We start from the raw sequence: 23103 nt of genomic DNA, 5'->3' as shown, positions 1-23103 counted from the left end.
CAATTAGGCAATGAGAGTGTGAATAAGGGATCATGGAATAATTCTGCAGAGATGTTTGGTCCAACACACCATACCACATCTCAAAGATTAAAGATTGTTTTAAATTACAAGATAGATTGAGACTCTGTAGAATTATAGCAGTCTCATCAAGTGCTTGTAGCGATCTTTCATGGAGTTGGTTTTCTTCTATTAATTTTCTTCCCATCTTTGAAGCATGCTTAATGAAAATTCTAGCAGACTAGCACAATCATGCCTCAGTACGTGATGCTTTGGAGTTTGGACAAACTGGAATAATACAAATCTTTACAAACAAGTGGTCACAAGTTTTGCTTTGTTTAGGTAGTAGAACACACGTTCATGACACGGGCCCATCAAAAACATAACAAACAACGTCAAAACTGAAAGTCTAAAATATGAAAAGGAAATGAAATTTATAAATAAATAAGAATCACTGGTTCAACAACACAAATCCATACTAAAAATAAGTATAAAAAGAAAAAAAAAACAGTAAAAGAAATGAAAAATTCAGCAAACTATGGTTGTCTCTAGCATCCCGCAATGGTATGGTACCCATACAAATTGCACCTACTACACTTACGCAATTTTCTCTCTCTCGCACCCATACTCTCTTTCCTTTTATTCCTCCTATGTCCTGGAGTACGTTTAGTATCAGGTGGCAGTATAAATGACCTTTCAGGCTTCCCTTTTGGTTTCTCAATATCAGGAATAGGATTAATCGAATGCGAGTAAGAATCACGAAAAGCACTAACAGCAAGATACGGGTCACAGAACTTGTGCACGTCTTCACCAATACTGAGTATACATTGTAAAGCATGCTCACAAGGAAAAGATTCAATGGTCCACACATTGCAACTGCAGAAGAAACGCTTTAAATCAACGCAAAAGATATTGTCAGAGTGAACCTCGAACACATCATCAGCTGACTTTGTCACTTTCCAAGTCCGACCAAGTTGAATTCTCTTGACCAACCTTTTCTCCATTTCGGACACATCAATGATTTTCATTTGTTACATTTATCCCGGCACCTCGTCATCATGTCCATTATCTTAACACGAATCGCATCCAACATTGATGTAATCGGCATGTATCGTTCTTTGCCTATCCAAGAATTAAAGCTCTCAGCAATATTTGAACACATCTCCCCAAACCTAAGTCAAAAGAACCGGAACAAAGCGAAACAACTTCAGTTGCTGGCAAAAACAAATTAAATGAAAAAGGTCATATGTACAACTAACAAGTTTTCTCAGTAAGGATATTATGCCTAACACTATGTCTGACTTATATGTGAATAAGAACTAGTACATTACAAGCCTACACCAACAAACATTATACCACCAAATCTATATACATCTATATATATATTAAAAAAAAAACATTTAGAAAGGATAGAGTACATATTCCCCTGAAAATATACATTTGCCCAATGCTTATAAGGAACTCTTTCCAAAAATTTATCGACTTCATCTCCACCAACAAGTCTCAGCTCACCCATAGCTTTGTCAAATTCAGTGTTAACCACAGCTTACTGTGTTTCTGTTTTCCTTTTTCATTTTTCTGCCAAGTATTTTTTTTCCTTTCATTTCCCCTAGTCTCGTCTTAATTGCAAATGCTACATATTTGATTCGCCTGCCCACGCTTGTAAGGCATCTTGGTTGTAAATGTCTGTTAAATGTACTTTTGTCACCAATACCTTATAGGCTTAGACTGGCCACTACATGTGTTTCTAGTCCTATTTATCATTACGAGTTACACTAACAAGTATTGTACAGGTCAGAACATTACATGAGGAGGAGAGGCTGGAAGTGCTAGTTAATAGGGACCTAAATAATGGTTGTTTCTTGGTAGAAGAGCTGGAAAAGACAGTAGAGTTGGCTTTGCAATGCAGTCAATCGGATCCCAACCAACGGCCAAATATGTCTGAAGTTGTAATTAATAAATACTAAGAGTTATAATGAACAAAGTGAAACAACTTCAGTTGATGACATAAAGAAATAAAAAAAGTCATATGTACAACTAACAAGTTTTCTCAGTAAGAAGAAACCTTGAGAGATCACTTCAGCAAGTATGGTGAAGTAATAGACACTGTGATCATGAGAGATAGGGTTACATCAAGGCCAAGAGGTTTTGGGTTTGTCGTCTTTGCAGATCCATCTGTAGTTGATCAAGCACTTGAAGAAAATCATGTTATATGTTCAAGAACGGTGGAAGTGAAAAAAAGCTGTACCAAGAGGTGAACAACATCAACATTACCACAATTCTAACCAAGAACAACATAGTAGAGGGTGGTGGGAATAACACTCAATTTAGGTCTAAGAAGATTTTTGTAAGGGGTTTATCTGCTAGCGTAACCGAGGAAGAATTCAGGGGGTATTTTGAAAAGTTTGGTAGAATTACGGATGTCGTTGTAATGTATGACAGTACGACTCATAGGCCAAGGGGTTTTGGGTTTATCATGTTTGATGAGAGGAAGTTGTAGAGAGTGTGATGCAGAATAACTTTCATGAGTTGAATAACAAGTCTGTGGAGGTTAAGAGGGACGTGCCGAAAGATGCAACGACTAACAGTGGTAGGAATCATACTAATAGTCACAATATGAGGAATGGTGAAGGAAGAGTGTAACGCACGTATTTTTAAATACGTATTCTTCTATTTATTTATTAATTAATTTAATTATTTATTTTCAAAATTCGTCGGATTGGATTCGGGATACGTGGGCCTGGTTTTGGGCCCGAGTCGGTGTTGGGTTTGGGTTTCGGACCCAAGTATATAAACACATTGTTCTGGAAAATAGGATTCAGAGAAATAATAAAATAATGAAAATGGAGGCAGAGATGAAAGCTGGATTTCTGGAGGGTGGAGCGCGACGAATCGGGCTAGGAGGATTCGTCGAGCTGGTCATACAGGTGAGTAGCTATTTTGCTATTTCACCGGATTTGTAGTTTACATATATCGGCGTATACTGTTTATGTTTTTTTTTACTGCTCATTTTTCCTGTTGTATTGGACTTCGTGCCATTTGTAGTTATTAAACTTTGTTAAATTCGGATTGGTATTAAACTGTCGAAACTTTATTAATTTGGGTAAACTGTTCGAACTCTGGAGGTTTTAATGGCGGCGCTGAGAACTCGCCAGTAAACCTTTATGGGTGGACTGTTAGTGTTGGAATAACGAACTTAGTTGGTTATTGGGTGGTTGTGTGGAGGTCGACGGTGGTTGATCCGGTGGTGGCAGTTGGAGAAGATGCACTGTTCACCGATTTGGGCCTTGGGCTTAGCTAGTTTAATTGGTTGGGCCGGATTCTATTTTAGAGGGTTGGGCCCGATTATGTTCTAAAGTATTGGGCCAGTTCATTTCTATTTTTGTTTGGGCCCTTTTTCCTATTAGTTGATAACTTGTTATGGGCCAGTTCTAATTTTTGTAATTGTGGGCCGGTTTTCTCTTATTTTTGGACCGAATCACTTAATAGCTTTTGGGCCCGTTTCTAATATTGCTTGGGGCCAGTCCATAGGACTTAAAATAGATCTAATTGGGTCTTTAAATGTTTGGACTTTCGGGTTATAAGGTTTGGGCTTGGCCAGTTGGGTCCGAACCATGACTTTGGTCATGAGCCCATGAGCCATGCACCTTTGACCTTAGCCATGAACCATGGCTATGACCATGAACCTGTCGAACACGGAAACGACAGTTTGACTTTGACCATGACATGTTGACTTTGACCAGGACAGTTTGACTTTGACCAGGACTGTTGACTTTGACCGTTGACTGTTGACTTTGACCGTTGACTTTTCCAGTTTTTCACATATTTGATTTGTATGGACAAATATAGTAATAAAATATTGTCGATATTATATAACTTGGTTGGTCATTATCTAATTTAGATTTGACGTGAGTAGTGTGTAAAGCATATACATATTGGGCTTTGATTGTGGACTTTTGACTGTTTAATCGCGCTACGTTTTATGTTGTATATTATATGGACATATGTAGTAATAAAATGCTATGGAAGCTTGTATATATTTGGTTGTCATTATCTAAGAAAGATTTGACAGTGATGTTGTGTATTTTTGACACGTGACGATATTGAGATGTTAGGAGACATTATATTCCTAATACGCTATAAAAATGTATGCGATACGTTGAAGCATTTTGACATGATATCATATGTTGGGATATATATATTAATGTAATATTTTTGGAGGAATTTATATAAACGCTCCATTATTATATATGTGAGATGCTACTATGAGGTAGCATAGTATTGATGAATATTTGCCCACGGGAGTGTGGTGTAGTGTAATAATATATTGGCACGTGAAAGTCGGAAAGTGGTTATGTGAAATAACTGAGATATTTCTATATATTATGGCTTAGTGCAATAAGGTAATTGACCTGCACGTGATATAGTGGAATTTATTATGAGTCATTAATGTATGACTCCTGAATAAATTACGTAACGAAAATCCTAGAACCTGATTACCACAACTCATGTGATTGGCCCTTCTGGCATTTCAGTTAATCTGAATGGCCTTCGGGCGGCCCTTCTGGCGTTTCAGTAAAGCTGAATGGCCCTCCTGGCGTAGCCGAATAGTGGCTTGATTATTCCGTTCGCAAAATAGAACGATGATGCGCAATATTTTATGCCGAATAGTGGCATTACTTACATAATTGCTTCCGGTGTGAGGATTTTACGGTGTCGCGGCATCCCATTTCGTGGTGGTTACGCATCGAGTGGTTCATTATGTAAGGGGAGGCATGTGGATGTACATGTTGGGTTCGCGATTGTGGTAGCCAGGGAAACTAGGTAAAGACATAGATATCTGACGTGAATTTTAGGGACACGCAAAGAAAGCTGAAATAATCTAATTATGGTAATATGTTTAGTTGGTTATTTGTTTAGTTAAAACCTAAAGCCTCGATGGAGGAACTACATGCCTTATTTATGACGCGCGTATAGTTTGTTGTGTGGTTAGTGGGAAGTTAAAGGCCTCTCGGTGGAGGAAGGAACTACGCCTAAATTATTGTACTTAAGGATGTTGTTTTAGTCGTTGAAAGTTAAGGCGCCTCGGTGGAGGAACTAACTGCCGTAGGGATTGTGTATATATATGTATAATTATATGTTGTATTTTAGGGCTACTCACACCAGCATTGTTTATAATGCTGACCCGATTTGCATGTTTGCTTATCGGGTGTGTTCATTAAATGAACATAGTTGATAAGTCTTGACATGTTTAGTGTTGAAGAAGAGTGGTTGCTGCTTGTGGTTTGCGTTAACATTACATCTCAGGATGTGTTTTGTTTTCCCTTAAGGTGATATAGGTTTTTCAGTTGAGGCAATACTATTTGTATTTTCATTTGTAATTTTAATTAAAGAGTTGTTGAAAGGAGATTTGTAAGTAATCAGTATTTGAGAATTTTTGAAATGAATAGGACTTTTGTATAATAGAAATTTTTATTGGTTTTAATTATCCCATATTTAAACTGCATTTTATGGGTTTTTGGAAGTGGAGAGTGCGTCACACCTCGGAGATCGAAGAGTCGGGGACAAATAATGTTTTTTCCGAATTCTGTCGAAATTCAGGGTGTGACAAAGAGGATCTATTATTGGTAGGTACAGTGGGGGATACCCAACATATAATTCTATGTATAATCTTTACACGGGTTATGGACCTCGACTGGTTGTCAGTTACCCCTATGGAGCATTCGGAGGATTTCCGATGGGTGGATATGGTGGAGTTGATTTCGGTGCTGCACCAAGGAGTCCTTGGAATGGCCCTAGGATTGTTGGTCTTAGGCGATGTTTGGTGCCTTCTGTAAATGCTCCATTTCATCCTGGCTACTTAAATGGTGGAGTTGGAGGTTATGTAGGCATGACAACTGCTGATTATCATGGGATCATGGGGCCTGACACCAATGGAAAATGGAATCAGGGCAGCAGTGGTGATATGCAACTTTCAGCAGGCACATCGCCAATGAGGTTAGATAATGGAATATCATAAGATGATTCTTCTGGTCTTATGGGAAGTTATGAGGATGCAGTTGGCAAGCAAAATCAGAGGGCACCCGGTTGGACGATTAAAACTGCATACCAAGTTGGTCTCTGACTTCATTACATGTCATGTACTGTGAGGTCAGACTAATTCATACAAATCAAGTTGTAGTCCTTACTTTCAGATTTATGCGCTCTTGTTTAAAGTCCTCATTGTGCCATTGGTCTTTTAATTCATTATCAGTATCATATATGGTCTTCGCTTGTAATATAGTTCCCTTTGAATTTTTTTTAAAAAAAAGTTTTCTCAATAAGAATACTATGTCTAACACCATGTCTGACTTATATGTTAATAAGAACTAGGACATTACAAGCCTACACCAACGAACATTATACCACCAAATCTATATATATATATATATAAACATTTAAAAAGGATAGAGAGTACTTATTCCCCTGAAAATATACATTTGCCCAATGCTTATAAGGCACTCTCCAAAAATTTATCGACTTCATCTCCACCAACAAGTCTCAGCTCACCCATAGCTTTGTCAAATTCAGTGTTAGTTGCAGCATATGCACAATTAGAGAGCAACTTCTGAACATAAAACGCGTTTGGAACTTTTCTTTGGACACGGCCCGTCTTTATATTATTCTTTAAATGCCAAAGACAAAAGCTATGGTAGGAATCAGGAAACAAGATTGGGATATAGATCACCAGCCCATGATGCCTATCAGTAATAAATGTAAGGCTTCTATCAGGCAAAACAACTTTCTTCAAATTTTTCAGGAACCAAGCCCAATTGTCATCATCCTCAGACACAACTACAGCAAATGCCACAGGAAATAAACCTACAAATACAACAAAAGTGTCTATGAAGAATAACATTTTTATTGAAAAACAAACACATTATACTAAAGATACATCAAAATCTATGAATATAGAATAAAATACAAATTATAATTTATTTGACATATCATTTTCTCTAAAAACATGAAACCTAGGTAATCGCACAAATGTACGAAAAACTTATCTTGATTGGCATTTTTGGCTGTTGCAGATAACAAACACCCTTTGTATTTTGCTTTCAAAAAAGTACCATCCAAGCAAAGCATGGGTCGGCAATAATTAAACCCATTATAGCACGCCTCAAATGAAATAAAAACCTCTCAAACTTACGAGTCACTTTGTTCACCTCCAAGTCTGTATAAGTACCCGGATTGGTTCTCCTCAAGTTATCCTCATACCAGTTCAAAAGTGCATAAGACAAAGCATCATCACCATATATCTCCTTCATAGCAAGTTCTTTCCCAGTGTAAGCATAATAGTAACCCAAATTCAACTTATAATCAGGTTTGAATTCTTTTACAATATCTATAGGTTTCAACAAAGGGTTGTCTCTCACTTGGTCAATAATAACACTCTTAACAAGCTGACTTGTCAGCTTGGGATTCATTGCATCCTTAAACCCAGCACCACAAGTATGGTTAGGAACCATTTCTGTAATTTCAAATAACTGAAGCATTTTGAACCTTGCATATGCATGCACTTTCCAAGGACATCCCATCTCCTTTTTCATGGTACACACTGCAGTAACTCTCATAGAATCATTCCTCTCCAGAAAATAAGAATACCCATTTTCAAAGACAGTATTTTAGTAACGTAGTCTTGAATTCAATGAGAACCACCACTAAAACCTCGACCAACTCCAGTTATCAATGTTGCCCATACAGAAGACTTCGAAGGCTGCTGAATTTCAGTAGACACATCACGCATATGTGTAACACTACTACTACCACTACCACGAGACAACATTCTAAGTGGTTGTTCAATAATACCAACATACAACTCCACAAAACCATATCCTTTAGCATAAACAAAACATGCTAGAGATTGCAGATCAGAATCAGTGTCAATTAACGCTTTTTTTTCTTCACGAAACACATATAAGTTACATGTCGTTGGAGCAAAATCAAGTCATCTCGTACATATAATGCTTTTAACTTCACTAATCCTAGAATCCAAACCAATTCGAATAGAAATTTTTTCATTCTTATACAATGTCACCGCAACCACCGAAAAGTCCATTAACAAACAACAAGAAAAAGTCTGAGAAAAAAAATAAATTGTAAACAATAGTAATTGAAAACATTAAAATCAAACAATAGTAGATTGAATTCTAACATTTTACCTCTTTTTTTACAGCAATTAGATCGTATACGATATCTCAAGAAGAATTCATGTATTCGTTGAAATAAAAAAATTATATGAAATTCTGTGAAACTCCAGCAGTATAATGGGAAAATAAACTGCGAAATGTGAAATTTTGGTTTGAATTCATTTTGAGAGGGACAAAAGAGCATCGTGATTACGATTAAGAGTTTTCTTTTTTCGTGTGCGAAAGAAATTGGCAGTTATCAGGACAGGGGTAAAAAAGAGAAATAAGATTTCGTTAGAATACTAAAGTCTGACGTGTCACAAAAATTTGGAGTAATATCAAAAGAAAATTTTGGGATTTCTCAAAAAAAAAAAGGACACTATAGAAAGTAGAAAGTGTCTAGAGCCCAATTTCTAGAATGTTAAAAGCATGAGCACGCACGTCTGTAAATATAAAATTTCAAATTTTGAGATGAGGCCAGGGAAACATTCCACTTAAGGTATATTGGTTTGTTTTCCATTAGATGAAGCTAAAGTTGGTTTATTGCTCATTCCTGTAGTCAGGCTACAGAGTCACACCATATTTACTAGCATTACTACTGTCTCCTCCTCAAAAAGCAAGCCCTGCACTGGCTAGACAGACACACAGACCTGCGCAGGTGATGTTCAAAGCTTGAGCACAATAAAGACGCTGAGCATGAGCACGTACGTCGGTACATATAAAATTTTGAGACGAGGTCAGAGAAACATTCCACTTAACGTATATCGTATCGTAAAAACTTTGATCCATAAGGCCCACATAAAGAAAGCCCATTAAACAAAAAGAAAGCCCAATAACAGCTAACAAGTGTTTATTACGCTAAATCCAAGATTTGGAGTAGCAGAGAAAACAGAAAACGAAACGACGAAGAAAAAGGGGAAGGCTAAATAAAAACCTTTACCCACTTGTTAAAAAACCCCACAACAAATAAAAAAACTTCCCACTTCCCAGCATCTTCCCAATCCAATTTCCAAAAATTCCAAAACACAGAATGCGATCTTGGTGGTGTTCCAATGGTGGTACTAGTTTACGTTTACTCAATTAATGGGGACAAGTCTGCAGATGACTTGGCAAAAAACCTACTAAAAAAAAGAGAAAAAAACCCAACACATCCCCACCTTTAGGTTTAAAAAACCTAGGAAACACCTGTTATCTAAATAGTGTTCTTCAATGCTTATCCTATACTCCACCTCTTGCCAATTACTGTCTAAACAATCACCACTCTTCTCGTTGTCCTCAATCCGGTACCGGCAATTGCCCTTTCTGTCTTCTTGAAAAACGGACAATCCGGTCCCTTACTCTAGACTTTTCTATTGACGCCCCTTCTAAGATTTTGAGTTGTATTAATATTTTTTCGCCTCACTTTTGTTACGGTAGACAAGAGGATGCACATGGGTTTCTTAGGTTTGTTATTGATGCTTGTCATAATGCTTGTTTGAAAATTAATAAGAATAGTAGTATTGTTAGAGGGATTTTTGGTGGTAAATTGAGGAGTAGTTAAGTGTTGTGATTGTGGAGCTGAATCGAATAAGACGGATGATATTATGGATATTAGTCTTGATTTGTTTCAAGTTACTTCAGTTAAAGATGCAATGCAGCGGTGTTTTCAACAAGAAGTTTTGAATGGGACTAATAAGTATCATTGTGATAAGTAAGTACAAATCAAATTTGTTATTGTTTATGTATGTGTGTTGTTGGTTTTTGTTGATTTGTGGTGTTGGGTTTCGTTTCAGTTGTGAAAAGTTGGTGGTGGCTAAGAAGCAATTGGCGATACTTAAAGCACCTAATGTACTTGTAATTCAATTGAAGGTAATGGTTAATGATGGTATTTTGGTAATGGTCTTAGTAGTTATATTTCAATTGTGCGTGTTTTTTAGTGGAAGGAGTTCTGGTTTTTATAAAGATTTGAAGGAATACATGGTGGGAAGATTGATCAAGCGATTGCATTCGAAGAGGGTTTACTTCTTTCTAATTACATGTGCAAAGAAAGCTAGGTATGTCGACTTTATTTATGTAATTAACTTCCTCTGATATTGAGCGTACGTTATTTTTTTAGTGAGAATGTTAAGGTTATTATTTCTAGTTTTGTGAATGGATATTTTTGTAAAATCATTACTTGGTGTGGCACCATGTTTTAAAACTTTGCCACGATTCCACGTCGCTGCTATCTAGAATCTTATCTCTAGGCAGAAGTATTGAACCCTTGAACTGAACGTAGGAGATCTGAATCATTTTTTCATGAATTTGAGTTTGGGGTTGGATCTTACTTCTTCCCACCTCAATTATATATACTCCTTATGAGTGCATAGTTCAGAACTAAAAAGAAGAAAGTATGACTGAGACAAGTAGTTTGGAGGAGAGATGGTTAGAACCGATAACAGAAAAGGGATAGAAACGAAAGGGTATCTAAATTTGAAAAGGTGCTATTTTAACTCTACACAGCATTTGGAGGAGAAAGGCTTGTGAGACATCTGTCAGTATCTTGTCAAGAAATTTTCAAACCGAAATTTTTGTGCTTGCTTCGTAGTATGCGTTGCTGTCCTATTGGCTTCTTAGATATTGATGTGGGGAATTCGAGAGGCCCTTTGCGAGGTTGTGCTGGTGCATAGTGATGTAAATTTTATTGCAGATTGTCGGGTATGTATGCTTACAAAGAAGACTCCTCATTGTAATTTCTACCGAGTGAGATAGAATTTTTACATGGGAGTTGAAAAGTTTAAGGCTTATTGGTGGTGATTCATTACCTTTGAAAGGCTACACTATGCTCATAAAATTTTTGGAACTCATACAACTTATGGTTAACGAATTATCAAATTATAAACGTTTGTGACACCTTCGCAAAGGTGTGGACATTCCCAATCTTGGTTTTCTTTTGCAAAAACTTGAAAGAAGTGGATAATTTACTTGGCACTTGCCCCGTTTCTTCTTACACATCGAAGGCCTTTTCTTTCATCCTTAGGGAAGCCGTGGACTCATCCGGATGGCCTCATATAAGCATTAGGGAACAATTAATTATTCTTTTTTTTTTTTTTTTTTTTTTTTGCTCGGTAAAGGTGTATATATTAAAAATAAAATAGAAAAGGATGAGATATCCTTGTGCGTACAACATGAACGGTGAAAAGAATCAAAGAGGAAAGAAACCAAAGAAAAAAACAAAACGAAAAACCTCTATCGGAGTCCTCATAGCATAATGGACTCCCATCTACAGACAACTCTCAAAAGGTACCGTCCGAAACTCCTCATAAATGTGCAGCCAGAAGCAAAGTAGCGCCTTGATTGTCAACACCACCTTCTCCCTAGGCAAAGACACCCCCTCAAAAATGCGGTTATTCCTCTCTAGCCATAGCCCCCATAAGATAGCAAAAGGTAGCATATTCCATACACGTCTCCCTTTACGAGAATAGACATCCAAGTGCCATGATGCTAGTAAAGCCTTCACCAACTTAGGGCATACCCACGAAACGCCTGATTTCGAGACAAAGAAACACCAAATACTCCAAGAAAAAGGACAGCTAAGAAGGATATGACTGGCCGACTCACCATCCCTCAAACACGGAGGACAGAAATTAATAAGCATCTCTTTAATACACCTTTTCCTAAGATTATCCATAGTCAGAATCTTGTTTTGAGATGCACACCATACAAAAAAAGCAACTTTCAAAGGGACTTTAGAACACCATATAATATGACTCGGGAAATCATACAGCACTCTCATACCTGGACATTGAAGCGTTGAATGAAGGATGGAATAAAATGATCTACAAGAAAAAATTCCCTTCTTGTCAATGAGCCACAGTCTTTTATCTCTATCCGGTCTCACATTAGGAATGAGTTCCAACTTCCCTATAAGAGCAGCCACACTAGCAATGTCCCTGTCACAGAGAGCCCCATATATCCCAAGGTTCAAAGCAATCGAACCATTATCTTTCCTCATGAACCAGCAAACTAGTTTATTCTTTGAGTCAGATAGAGCATATAACCGAGGTAACGCCATCATCAGAGTTCTCTCCTCCAACCAAACATCCTCCCAAAAGCGGATACTATCCCCACTACCTAGGTTGTAGCCAATGTTTTTGAGAAAAAACATCCTGACCTTTTGAATCCCTTTCCATATTCCGCATCCATAAGCAGTATGAATAGGCCCACTCTCCCAGCCCCCATTTCTTTCCCCAAACCGAGACACAATAACTTTCCTCCAGAGACTCTCTCTATCCTCCCCAAACCTCCAGAGCCACTTACCAAGAAGCGCTTGATTAAACTGCCGTAGACTTCTGATACCCAGTCCTCCATCTTTTTTTAGCTTGCAAACCCTGTCCCATTGAACGAGGTGAAATCTGTGTCTATCATCGTTGTCGTCCCACAAAAAATCTCTCATGATCGATTCCAATCTGTTGACAACAGTGGATGGCATATAGAAAAGAGACATATAGTACACCGGAACTCGAAAAGATGCTCTTGATAAGGATGACCCGATCACCCGTGGACAAAAATTGACCCTTCCATCCTGACAATCTCCTGCTAAACTGCTCTATAACCCCGTCCCAGATAGCTATAGATCTGTAAGATGCCTCGAGAGATAAACCCAAATATCTGGATGGGAGATAACCCGTGTTACACCCCACGGCGGAAGCCATAAAGGCCAGGTCCTCTTTTCCCGTTGCTCCAAAAATGGTGCTTTTCCCCATATTAACTTTGAGACCCGACACCACCTCAAAACAGCACAGAATGCCCCGTAAACACCACGGTATCATCCACAAACTGGAGGTGCGATATCAAAACCTGATTTCTGCCCACCCTGAATCCTTCCAACACCCCTAGACAATTTGCTCTGTCTACCATCCTGCCAAACACCTCAACCACCATGATAAAGAGGAGAGGGGATAAAGGATCCCCTTGTCTTATACCTCTGGAGGTCTTAAAAAGACCCGCTGGCGTTCCATTTATGAGAATGGAAAAAAAAAGCGGAAGAAACACATCTCCGAATCCAACCCCTCCATCTTGCCCCCAAACCCCATCCTCCTCATGATGTAATCAAGAAAGTTCCAATGCACATGGTCATAAGCCTTTGCTAGATCAATCTTACATACCATCCCCGGCCTATCCATCTTCCTTCGATCGTCTATGGCCTTGTTAGCAATCAAAACTCCATCCAGAATCTAACGTCCAAAGACAAAAGCCCCTTGTTCCTGAGCTATGACCTTCGACAACACTTTCTTCAACCTGATGGATAAGACCTTAGAAATGATTTTATACGCACTACCAATGAGGCTAATGGGACATAAATCAAATATGTCTTCCACTCCATGCTTCTTAGGAATCAACTTGATGAACGTGTTGTTAATACTGTGAGCTAAGAAACTTGTCTCATAGAAGTCCCGCACCATTTCCATGAAGTCCACTCTAATCACTTCCCAAACCGTTCTGAAGAACTCAATCGGAAAACCGTCCGGACCTGGAGATCTATCATTTTTCAAACTCTTCATAGCCTCCCAAACCTCTTTTTCCTCCATAGGAGTCAAGCTCGTTCCGTTCTTTTTCAGAAATGCCTGCCAAATCCAAATTATCCACCCGAGGTCTATAATTATGTGGCTCTATATACATATTCGAATAATACTCAACCACCCTCTCCCTCAGACTATCATCCCTCCTCACCTCTTCTCCCTCTATAATCAACTTATCTAAAAAATTCTCCCTGTTCCTAGCTTTCGCACACTGATGGAAGAATTTAGTATTAGATTGTGCCTCTTTTAACCACCTCTCTCCTGACTTGCGTCTCCATGACATTTCCTCCATTCTGGCCACGCTCTCAAAATCTGCCTTGAGGTTTATCCGTTTGTTCCACTCTTCCCCCGAATGATTGTGATCCTCCTCTTTCATATCCAAGTCCCTGATATTTCTCATTAACGATTTTTTTCTTTTTTCCACTCTCCCAAAGACTGTTTTGTTCCACATCTTGATCTTATCCTTGACAAACTTGAGTTTCTTGGCGAAGATAATACTCGGTCGGTCTCCTTCCTGATTCTCTATCCACCACCACTTAAAACTATCCATGAAGGTAGGGTCAGAAAACCACACGAGCTCAAAACGAAAAGGTGATGGTTTTCCAACCCGACCTGTTTTACCAAACAAATAGGATGATGATCCGATGTCGTGCTTGGGACCACGAGCTGAATCAAATGTGGTCACTTTAACTCCCACTCAACCGAAACCAGAAATCTGTCCAAAGTAGTCAAAATAGGGTCCTCCTGCTTATTTGACCACATGAACTTGCCTCCAGTAAGAGGGATGTCGACAAGCTCACATCTCCTCACCCAATCATCAAAACAGGTCATACTAGGGGTAATGCGGCTACCCCTTTCTTCTCATGCGAAAATCTAATCACATTAAAATCTCCACCCACGCACCATGGTAATCCTCTACTGAAAGCAAAAACATCATCCAATTCACCCCAGAAAAGGGCCGAAGACTCCCTATTCGAAGGCCCATAGACTGCAGTAACTAAACAAGATTCAGATTCACCACCAAACTTGCACACAACAGACATCGAAAAACTGCCTATCAAACTGTTTGAAACCTCTACTTTGTCCTTATCCCAGAGAACACAGATGCTGCCCTTCGGTGGGGCTCCCACTGCCGGTAACTCAACCCACTCTATGTTATTCTTGCCCCACACCTCCTTGGCATACCTAACAGAAAAACTTTGTAGTTTAGTCTCTTGAAGGAGTACCATGCTTGGTCACTCTTTCTTTATCACCTCCTTTATGCTTGGCCTTTTCCTATCATCTCCCAATCCCCTCACATTCCAATTCAGAATTTTGTGATCCATTAAAACAAACTTTTTTTCCCCCTTCTACTACTTCCCTCTATGATGTCCTCGCCATAATGAATGACTGATGTAAGTCTAAGTAACTCATTTGTCATCCTTTTTCCTTGTTTAACCCCTGAAGGAGAAGCCTCTCTGTCCTTCTTATTGCTCTTCTGAACTCCCAACCCTTTAGATTTTGTCTCATGCCCTGACGATATATGGATAGAACTGCAAATAGATTGTAACATCTCCAGAACCTCCGTCTCTTTTCCTTCACACGACAACCCCGAAATCCTGATTAGGTCTTCCGTATGCTTAGCAAACCATGATGACGAAGACTCTTCTATCGCCTGCTGATTCGGATCTATCATGTTAAGCGGTAGCGGTTCCCCCAAAACCCCCTATACCCTCCATCAAACTATCACCTCCTTGAGACTCGCCCTCATTCTCCTCTTCCCCCCTTCTATCACCACTGATATCAAAGAAACCCACATTATCTGCTCTACCCAACTCGCCAAAGGCCAACCCAGATTCATCCTGTTCCTGAGAAAGGATAATGATGCTATTACCGTGTTCCCATTCAATATCCGGTCTCTCTGTTAGGGGCCAGGAGCTAGGTGGTTCTACCATGCGTGAGAAGTTGGGTCCATTCCTATCAGTGAGACCCTGATCTTTATAAAAGCCTTTGGTCACATCAGCAGAAGGTACCTGATGAAAAACACATCCAAAATCAGAAGAGACAAGACTACCAAGACTAATACGATGAGAAAAAGGACTCCCGACATAAGAATGAGAAACAACAGATAAAGGTAGTGCAGAGACAGAAACTCCTGTTTTAAGACTCATAAACTCGACCGCATCCCTTGGTGAAGGTTTACTAGCCTCGAGGCATTCTCTCTTCTTTTCTCCTTCAGGCTGTCCAACTGTATGCATAAAACGATCCTCTATATTTTCCTGTACTTTCACCCATATTCGATCAGCTAAATCATTCAGCTTCTCCTCCAGAAGCTTTCCTAACATGTCCGACTTACATTCCGTACACCCATTATCCTTTTGATTCGAAACATTCCTGTAAACCTCTGCGGTACTACATACATCTCGCAAACTAGCCGGTTTAGCCTTTGTGTGCATTGAGATTATTGCCCGAGCCTCATCCCTGTATAGAGCACTTTGTGGGGAGTCAGGAAGTTCTAAATCTGCCTGACTCTGCGCGCCCATCCCCTCATATTCCGGATAGAGATCTCTCCTCAAACCCATAAAACTCCTAATCTCCTCTGATTCAAACTCCTCTCCCCCCACACACTGATGTCTCTCGGCACCGGCAAAAACCTCCTCCACATCTTCGTCAAGATCTTCCTCAGAGTTATACAAAGATTCCCTCCTCTTCATGCTGAGACTGATCCTTTGGAAAGGGGTGACAAGAAACTAGATTGTTTACTGGAGGCGACCAGGCACTGACCTCGTCTTCTCCTATCTGAGACCCTAGATATTTTGCTGGTGGTCTCTCTGTTATCTCGGGTAGATCTTGATGATTAGGAGACCCAGAGGATTTGTTTTCTTTCACCTCCCCCTGCTCATCCTCTCTCCCTGAACCAACGTCAAAACTGTTGTAGGAGAGACCCTCTAAGTCTCAGCACCCAAACCCCTGCCTTGGGCCGCATGGGCCTTATGAAAGAGACACTCTGCTGTATCTTGCTGCCTGATATTAGTCACTGGGCTTTGTCCAGCATATGGATCCAAATCTATTGCCGTGGGCTGAGCCCGAAAGTCTTTTACCAAGTCAGGTCCACTGTCCCTTAAGGGAGAACCAATATCCACGTGTTATTTCCCCCTGCTCCAGATCACCTCTTCTAGGGTTTGTTGTTCCTCCCTCTTCTTCAACCTCTAAAACAGCCTTCACAGATCTGGGCATATCTTTCCCCCTTGTCTCCACCTCCACAATAATACCCTCTTGATCAGAGACAATGCAACCCGGAATGTCTTTCCTCAAACTCTCAAAGGTTTTATGATACGACAAATTCAAATGCAGACCACGTATTTAGTGATTGACTCAGTTCTTGTTGGAGCATTCTGCCTACCTCGAATCATATCAGCGAAAGTCACGCTTTGCTTTACCTACCTGGAAATAAGCCGAAATCAGCACATACTTTCCAGCCTTGTTTTCCTTGCCAAAACATGTGATGGTCCTTCCTTTGAACGTGTTCTTGAAACCCGACTCGCCTAAAGTCCTGAAAACCTGGACAATCCACACTGCTTCCTCCAGCTTAAAAACGGCACTTGTCTTCCATTTTTGAATGAGTTGGACCCCACCACAGTTTCAAAAACAAAACTCTTTGAATCAATGTTGATGGTGGTCATAACGATCTTCAGACTTTTAGTACTAATCACACTAACATCTTGAAAAAGTTGTTTGCCTGAAAAATTAACTTTGAGAGAGGAGGAGAAAATAATTTGGCCTGGTAGCTCATGAAGCATGCCCTAAAGGAAATAATTTGGGCGTTGTGGAAGGGTCTTTGAGGGTCAGAGGGATTTAAAGAATTATTCTTGATGCTAAGGAGTTTCTCTTTGATTGGGAATTAGGTGTTCAACTTTTAGGCGATGAAAGTTTCAAAGTTTCATATGTATGTATTTCAGGTTTGCTTTTCCTTAGGTACATGCTATAAGGGAGCAAGTGGTTGGAGTAAACCACCTATCACAATGGTTAGCCGAGCACCTTTTGATGGAGATTATGTGGACTTTGTCGAAGGAGAGGATCCTGAGGGTTTTCCAACAACAAAAAAAAAATGGCAAATCCACGAGATTGTGTTAGGAATAAAAGATGAGCTTTCTGTTTTGAGGTGTTTTGTGTAATTGGGGTTTATTAGTACCATGAGAAAACATTTTAACAGTGGGGGAGTAAATGGGAGGCCTAGTGTTCTATGAGTCCTAAATGTGTGTAAAATTGTTGTACATATTCTAAATTAATGAAATTGCTCGACTTCTACTGATAAGAAAAAAAGGGAATAGTATATTTTTATGATCGTTTTAGCAGGGTAACAGCAGTTGGTAGTCTGTGTGCTAGTGGATTCTATTAGTATAGGATCTTATAATATTTATAATCCTTACCTTTTGTGACTAGTAATGGCCAGTGGGCAATTAGTATATTGTCTTTGGAATGTATGCATAAGAAAAGAGAGAAAAGGAGGTGGGATTGTGATGTACGCTATGCACTATTACAATCCCTTCATGGAAAAGAGGTCAAGGTATAGGCTGCCCATTAGAATTATTAAGACCCAGTATGGATCTCAGCAATTATTCAGAAGAGATTGTAATATAGTGTATAACTGATACTCCTTTTGGCTCTCATTGTATTAGAATATCTCAAATTGTTTTCTTACTTATTTTGTTTCTTATCATGATTAATTGGATTGTAATCTCATGTTGTTATACAGGATCCATGTCCACAGTATAATCTTTATGGTACCATTGTGCATTCTGGTTATTCACCCGATTCTGGACATTACTATGCATACATCAAGGTATGTTTCTACCTAACATTTTTGTTGCTTTGTTTTGATATACTAGTGATCTCTTTTTTAATTATATTATATCGACATTGCTATTGCCTCGTGTACTTTATGTGCTTGCAGGATGCAATGGGTCGGTGGTATTGCTGCAATGATTCCTTTGTATCTATCTCTAATCTACAAGAGGTTGTGTCTGAAAAGGTTTATATTCTTTTCTTTTCCCGTTCTAATCAAAGACCGCGACCAACCAAATCACCCTCCGTTACCACAGGAGTGGAACCTCCGCACTGCAATGACCATGATGCATCATCCTCTGTTACCAATGGCGTGAAGCCTCCATCCTGCAATGGTCATGATGCATCATCCTCTGTTACCAATGGAGTGAAGCCTCCACACTGCAATGGCCATGATGCGTCATCCTCTGTTGCCAATGGCTGAAGCCTCAGTATTACAACGGCCATGCTGCGTCATACTCTGTTCCCAATGAAGTGAAGCCTCTACATTCCAATGGGTGTAATGCACCACAAAGCATGAGGAGAGCTGTTCCACCAAAGCCGGTAGTCATGGGATCATATGGACCTGATAATTCCAAGAAGCTCATTCCTACCATATCTAAAAATGATAAAGTTCCTTCAAGTCCGAGAATAAAGTTCAATATCTTGAAGTCTTCTGATTCCAAAGAGCTTCGTCCAAATGGAAATGGCGATAATAACGGGTATGCGGGATATCACATTGACATCAAAGAAGGGAAAGAGATGAAAAAAATTACAAAAGAGATGCCATCACTAACCAATGTTGCTCATGTGAACGAGTCTCTCGATGCTTTGGATCCTGAACCAATGCCACACGCAAACGGTAAAATTGCAGGTAGTAGTGTCAGACCAATGAAAACTGAGGGGTCTGAAGGTGGTGCGTTTGCTCTTATTGTAGCACAAGACAGAAGGCCTGATTGTGGTGTTATATTATGAAACGCATGCGAGAAAAACTTATCTTTCGTATCTGGATCTAAGAGAAAATTATTGGATGATGAATGTAGCAAGTCTGTGTCACCAGATGTTCATCAGGCTGCGGTTGAGAAAATTGATGAAATGTAAGTGGTCTTTACTCAGGAGTTTTTCATGTTCCTTTTCTTTTGTATCTTATGTTGGATTTAATGAAGTGTTGTTTTTGACAAAATCATTCATTTTGTTTTTCTTGTGCAATTGATACCATTAGTCCATTGACATGGGTGTTGCGGATTTGGCTTAACATTTGATAGACTCGCATCAAAGGACTTTTCTCAATTTTCCTTTATATTTATGTGTATTGTCGCAAATTTCGAATAGTTTCTACATTTCATTTGATCTATAAGGTTGATTCATACTTTTCTGTCTATAAAACCGTTTCTAAATGCAGTCTTGCATCCTTTGGTTCATCTTCCAGGCTAGCGAAGGATGCATCTTCACGTCTTCGGTCATGTGGTTGGTACACTGAAGTTCATAGGTTCATGCGTGGTAAAAAGAGGTTATGTGCAGAAAAGGGTGGCGACGCAATCAGTGACACTGAATTGAAGTAAAATTCTCTTCAACCCTTTTTGCTATTTGTGTTTCTTAGCATGATGAGGTTACTTATTAATCGTACTGCCCTAGAAATATGATGAAGAGTTTTCCCTGCCCTAGAAATATGACTTGCTTACTAGGTCCCCCCCCTCCCCCCCACACACACACACAAAGTGCAGAGTAAATCTTAGAGTTATCTGAAGAGCTTTATGGATTAGGGAGTAATGTAAACCAGCAGTAGGTCTTAATTACTATTTTGACAACTATTCTGGTAGGAAATCCTTGTTGATGCAGTGTTTCAGATCGAAGAAGTCAAAAACATCGAATTCGTGACCACTTACGAGTGTAAACTGTCCATTATGTTAGATCCTGAAATATTAAAAATTGCGGAATTGTAAATTGGTAATTTCCAAATCAGTTTGGTGATGCTGCTCACAGAAGACATTTTAAGGTAAGTTAGGAACATGGTGGTCATTTGAGTGAATATAGTATGTTTTGCCCTTATGCTATACCTTTCCTGAAACAGCAAAGATTACCATCTGTTTCTTTTTCTTTCTTTACCAGATAAAACTCTTGAGTAAAAGATAGACACGTAATAATGGTTGATCCTTGGAAGATGTTCGAATACTGAAAAATGCTGAAAAATGTCTTTTGGCTGTGTAATATGAACTTTTTCTGGTTACGCTTCACTCAGAAAAAGTAACTGGCCTGCGTTATGCCGAGAAAAGGAGGAAATGCCTTATGGCTGATGTTTGACAGACTCCACATTACTTGAAGAAGTTGTACTTTCAGTATTGACTATTTTCTGGGCTTTCGGATAACCCAGATTTGTAGCACTTCACAGGATGGCCTACATATAGACTTATAATCATAATCCTTCTGCATGTTACCATATAATTGATTTTTTTTTTTTTTTTTTTTTTTTTTTTTTTTGGCTTTTGGATGCTACCTTTTCTGTATGAGGCCGAGCTAATCTTAGAATTGTAAGTTCTACATACTGCTTTGGGGAATTAGCTCCTACAGTTTTCGCTCCCATCTGAACCTGATCCATCTTGCTTGGGAGGTCTTCATTACGGCCATTGTCTTTGTCTTCTAAATTTATTTTTATTCAGTAAATGCAGGAAGCTTCTGATTGAAGAAGCCAAGCCAAATCTTTAAACGTCAAATTCCTGCGTCATTGACGCAGCACCTTATTAATTGTCTCAAATCATTCCACCAGGGAAAACAGAGTTAGGATGCTTAGCTACTTAAAATTGTTACGCTCTTCATGTATTCATATTGGTTTTCTGGATTATAATTTTGTTACTTTGCAATCTATACTGCTCAGCAAATAAATAACCTTTGATTTCCTATACTTTTACCTGTTTTGCAGTCGGAGCTGGTGTATACAACATAGAAATGATGCAATAGACACATTTATGAGTATGTTCTTCATAATAAGATAACCAGGAGTGTGTATTAAATTCATTTCGAATGTGTTCTTACTGGCAATATCATGCTTCTTCTTGCCTCTCATAAGTTTTACCATCTGTAGGTGCATCCAAGAAAATGTGGCCCTATGAAGATGGGTTTTTTTTTATCCAATGAGAAATTTGTTTCTTGATCTATGAGGCTTTGCAGCTTGAAATTGAAGATGATAATACAAGATTACTCATTTTTGTTTGATATCTTTTTTGACAATTTACGTATCCCGTCTTCATTTCGTGGATGCCTACAAAGTTTTTCCATCGATGTGGCAGGGTAATGTTCAATGAGTGCATGCTCCTTCTGACAAGATATTATTAGTAACTGGGACATGAATTTTCCCTTTCCCTGAAGTATACCTGTAAACCATGACGTTGAATTCTGAGGTTGCCACTCTAATTATCAATGCAAATGCTTGCTCCACTCTTTGATTCTCCAAGCATTCATTTAGAGGAGTTCTTTCGTGTTAAAAAGATATTGCAAAAGTCATTATATAAAATGTTGTCATAGCACTTTTAGATACTGTTTGGTTCGCATGAATCAAGAAAGTGTACCTACAAGTAGGGGTGGCAATGGGTCGTGTTGGGTCGAGTTCGTGTCGTGTCATACTCGGGTCACGTGTTAGGAGAGCAAACCCAAACCCGACCCAATTACTAATCGTGTCAAGTTTGTCAAATCCAAACCCAACCCGCATCCGCATATGTAACGAGTTACCCAACGGGTGACCCGCTAAGTCAGCGGGTCAATTTTGGATTGGGTTAACAGATAACCCGTAAGTTCTTTTTTTTTTTCTTTTTTTTTTGGATAAAGAATATTTATTAATCTAAATGATAAAAGAACTTGCAAAAGTACACAGAGTTGTTGAAGCACATGCATCTGCTGAACGCCTAAATCAAACAAGTGAAACAACCTGTTAGCCAAACAAAAAACATAACCAAACTAGAAACAACAACCATGCATGTCGAGTTTGTCTACTTTGCTATCTCGTAGGCAAACCTATTATTAAATAAATGCAAATATTATTGTGACTTTGACTGTTTCATTGTTCTCTTTATATAATTGAGACTAGGGTAAGGCTTCAATGTTAATGTACGTGATCATATATTTTATTGAATGAATCTATAATATTCTATATGCTGGATGGTCGGCTGATTCTTCTAAATCCAATTGATTCTTTTATGTTTAGTATTTTCTTTTAGGTAATTGGGATTATGAGATTTAATAAAATTCGGAAACATATATGTTTAAGGACTTAAAACAGGTCATACAGGTCACGGGTTGATGGCTCGACCCATTAGACCCGGAAACTAATCGGATATACTAACGGGTTATCCGGGTTAACATGTGTGACCCTAACCCAACCCATTTATTTGACGGGTTTGGCGGGTCAACTCTTAAATGACCCAAAAGCCTTTTTTCCCAATCCAAACCCGCTAATTTCGTGTCGGATTAGCGGGTCGTGTACAAAATTGCCACCCTTACCTACAAGCGTTGCAATTATGTGTTCTAGATATATGAATATTCAAGTTCCTCAATTTCGGTAGGCTTAGTTTTGCACTTTTGCGGTCATTATTGTGGTCAGTGCT

At 39.0% G+C, this 23103-nt stretch overlaps 2 protein-coding genes and 2 pseudogenes across 2 annotated transcripts; 2 read left to right on the top strand and 2 right to left on the bottom strand.

The window, feature by feature from the left end:
- Window positions 1-545: 545 nt before the first annotated feature.
- Window positions 546-1001, bottom strand: LOC147473960 (uncharacterized). Its single transcript, XM_086586865.1, has one exon. The coding sequence runs from the start codon at window positions 999-1001 to the stop codon at window positions 546-548; it is 456 nt and encodes a 151-aa protein (XP_086442991.1).
- A 689-nt stretch (window positions 1002-1690) lies between these two features.
- On the top strand, window positions 1691-6121 carry LOC147473959 (heterogeneous nuclear ribonucleoprotein 1-like; annotated as a pseudogene).
- Window positions 6122-6487: 366 nt separating this feature from the next.
- LOC147473958 (uncharacterized) lies at window positions 6488-7604 on the bottom strand (annotated as a pseudogene).
- A 1452-nt stretch (window positions 7605-9056) lies between these two features.
- Window positions 9057-21940, top strand: LOC147473957 (ubiquitin carboxyl-terminal hydrolase 25-like). Its single transcript, XM_086586823.1, is given in 9 exon segments — window positions 9057-9281; window positions 9283-9698; window positions 9700-9855; window positions 9938-10013; window positions 18441-18527; window positions 18639-19605; window positions 19938-20066; window positions 20329-21475; window positions 21588-21940. Coding segments are annotated over 6 exon segments (1083 nt in total). The 5' UTR covers window positions 9057-9248; the 3' UTR covers window positions 18954-19605; window positions 19938-20066; window positions 20329-21475; window positions 21588-21940.
- Window positions 21941-23103: the final 1163 nt, after the last annotated feature.

The sequence above is a fragment of the Coptis chinensis genome, unplaced genomic scaffold, assembly GCF_015680905.1.
Source record: "Coptis chinensis isolate HL-2020 unplaced genomic scaffold, ASM1568090v1 utg157_pilon_pilon, whole genome shotgun sequence".
Classification (NCBI taxonomy): domain Eukaryota; kingdom Viridiplantae; phylum Streptophyta; class Magnoliopsida; order Ranunculales; family Ranunculaceae; genus Coptis; species Coptis chinensis.
The sequence above is the reverse complement of the archived record's forward strand: the minus strand, read 5'-3'. Positions and strand labels throughout refer to the sequence as shown.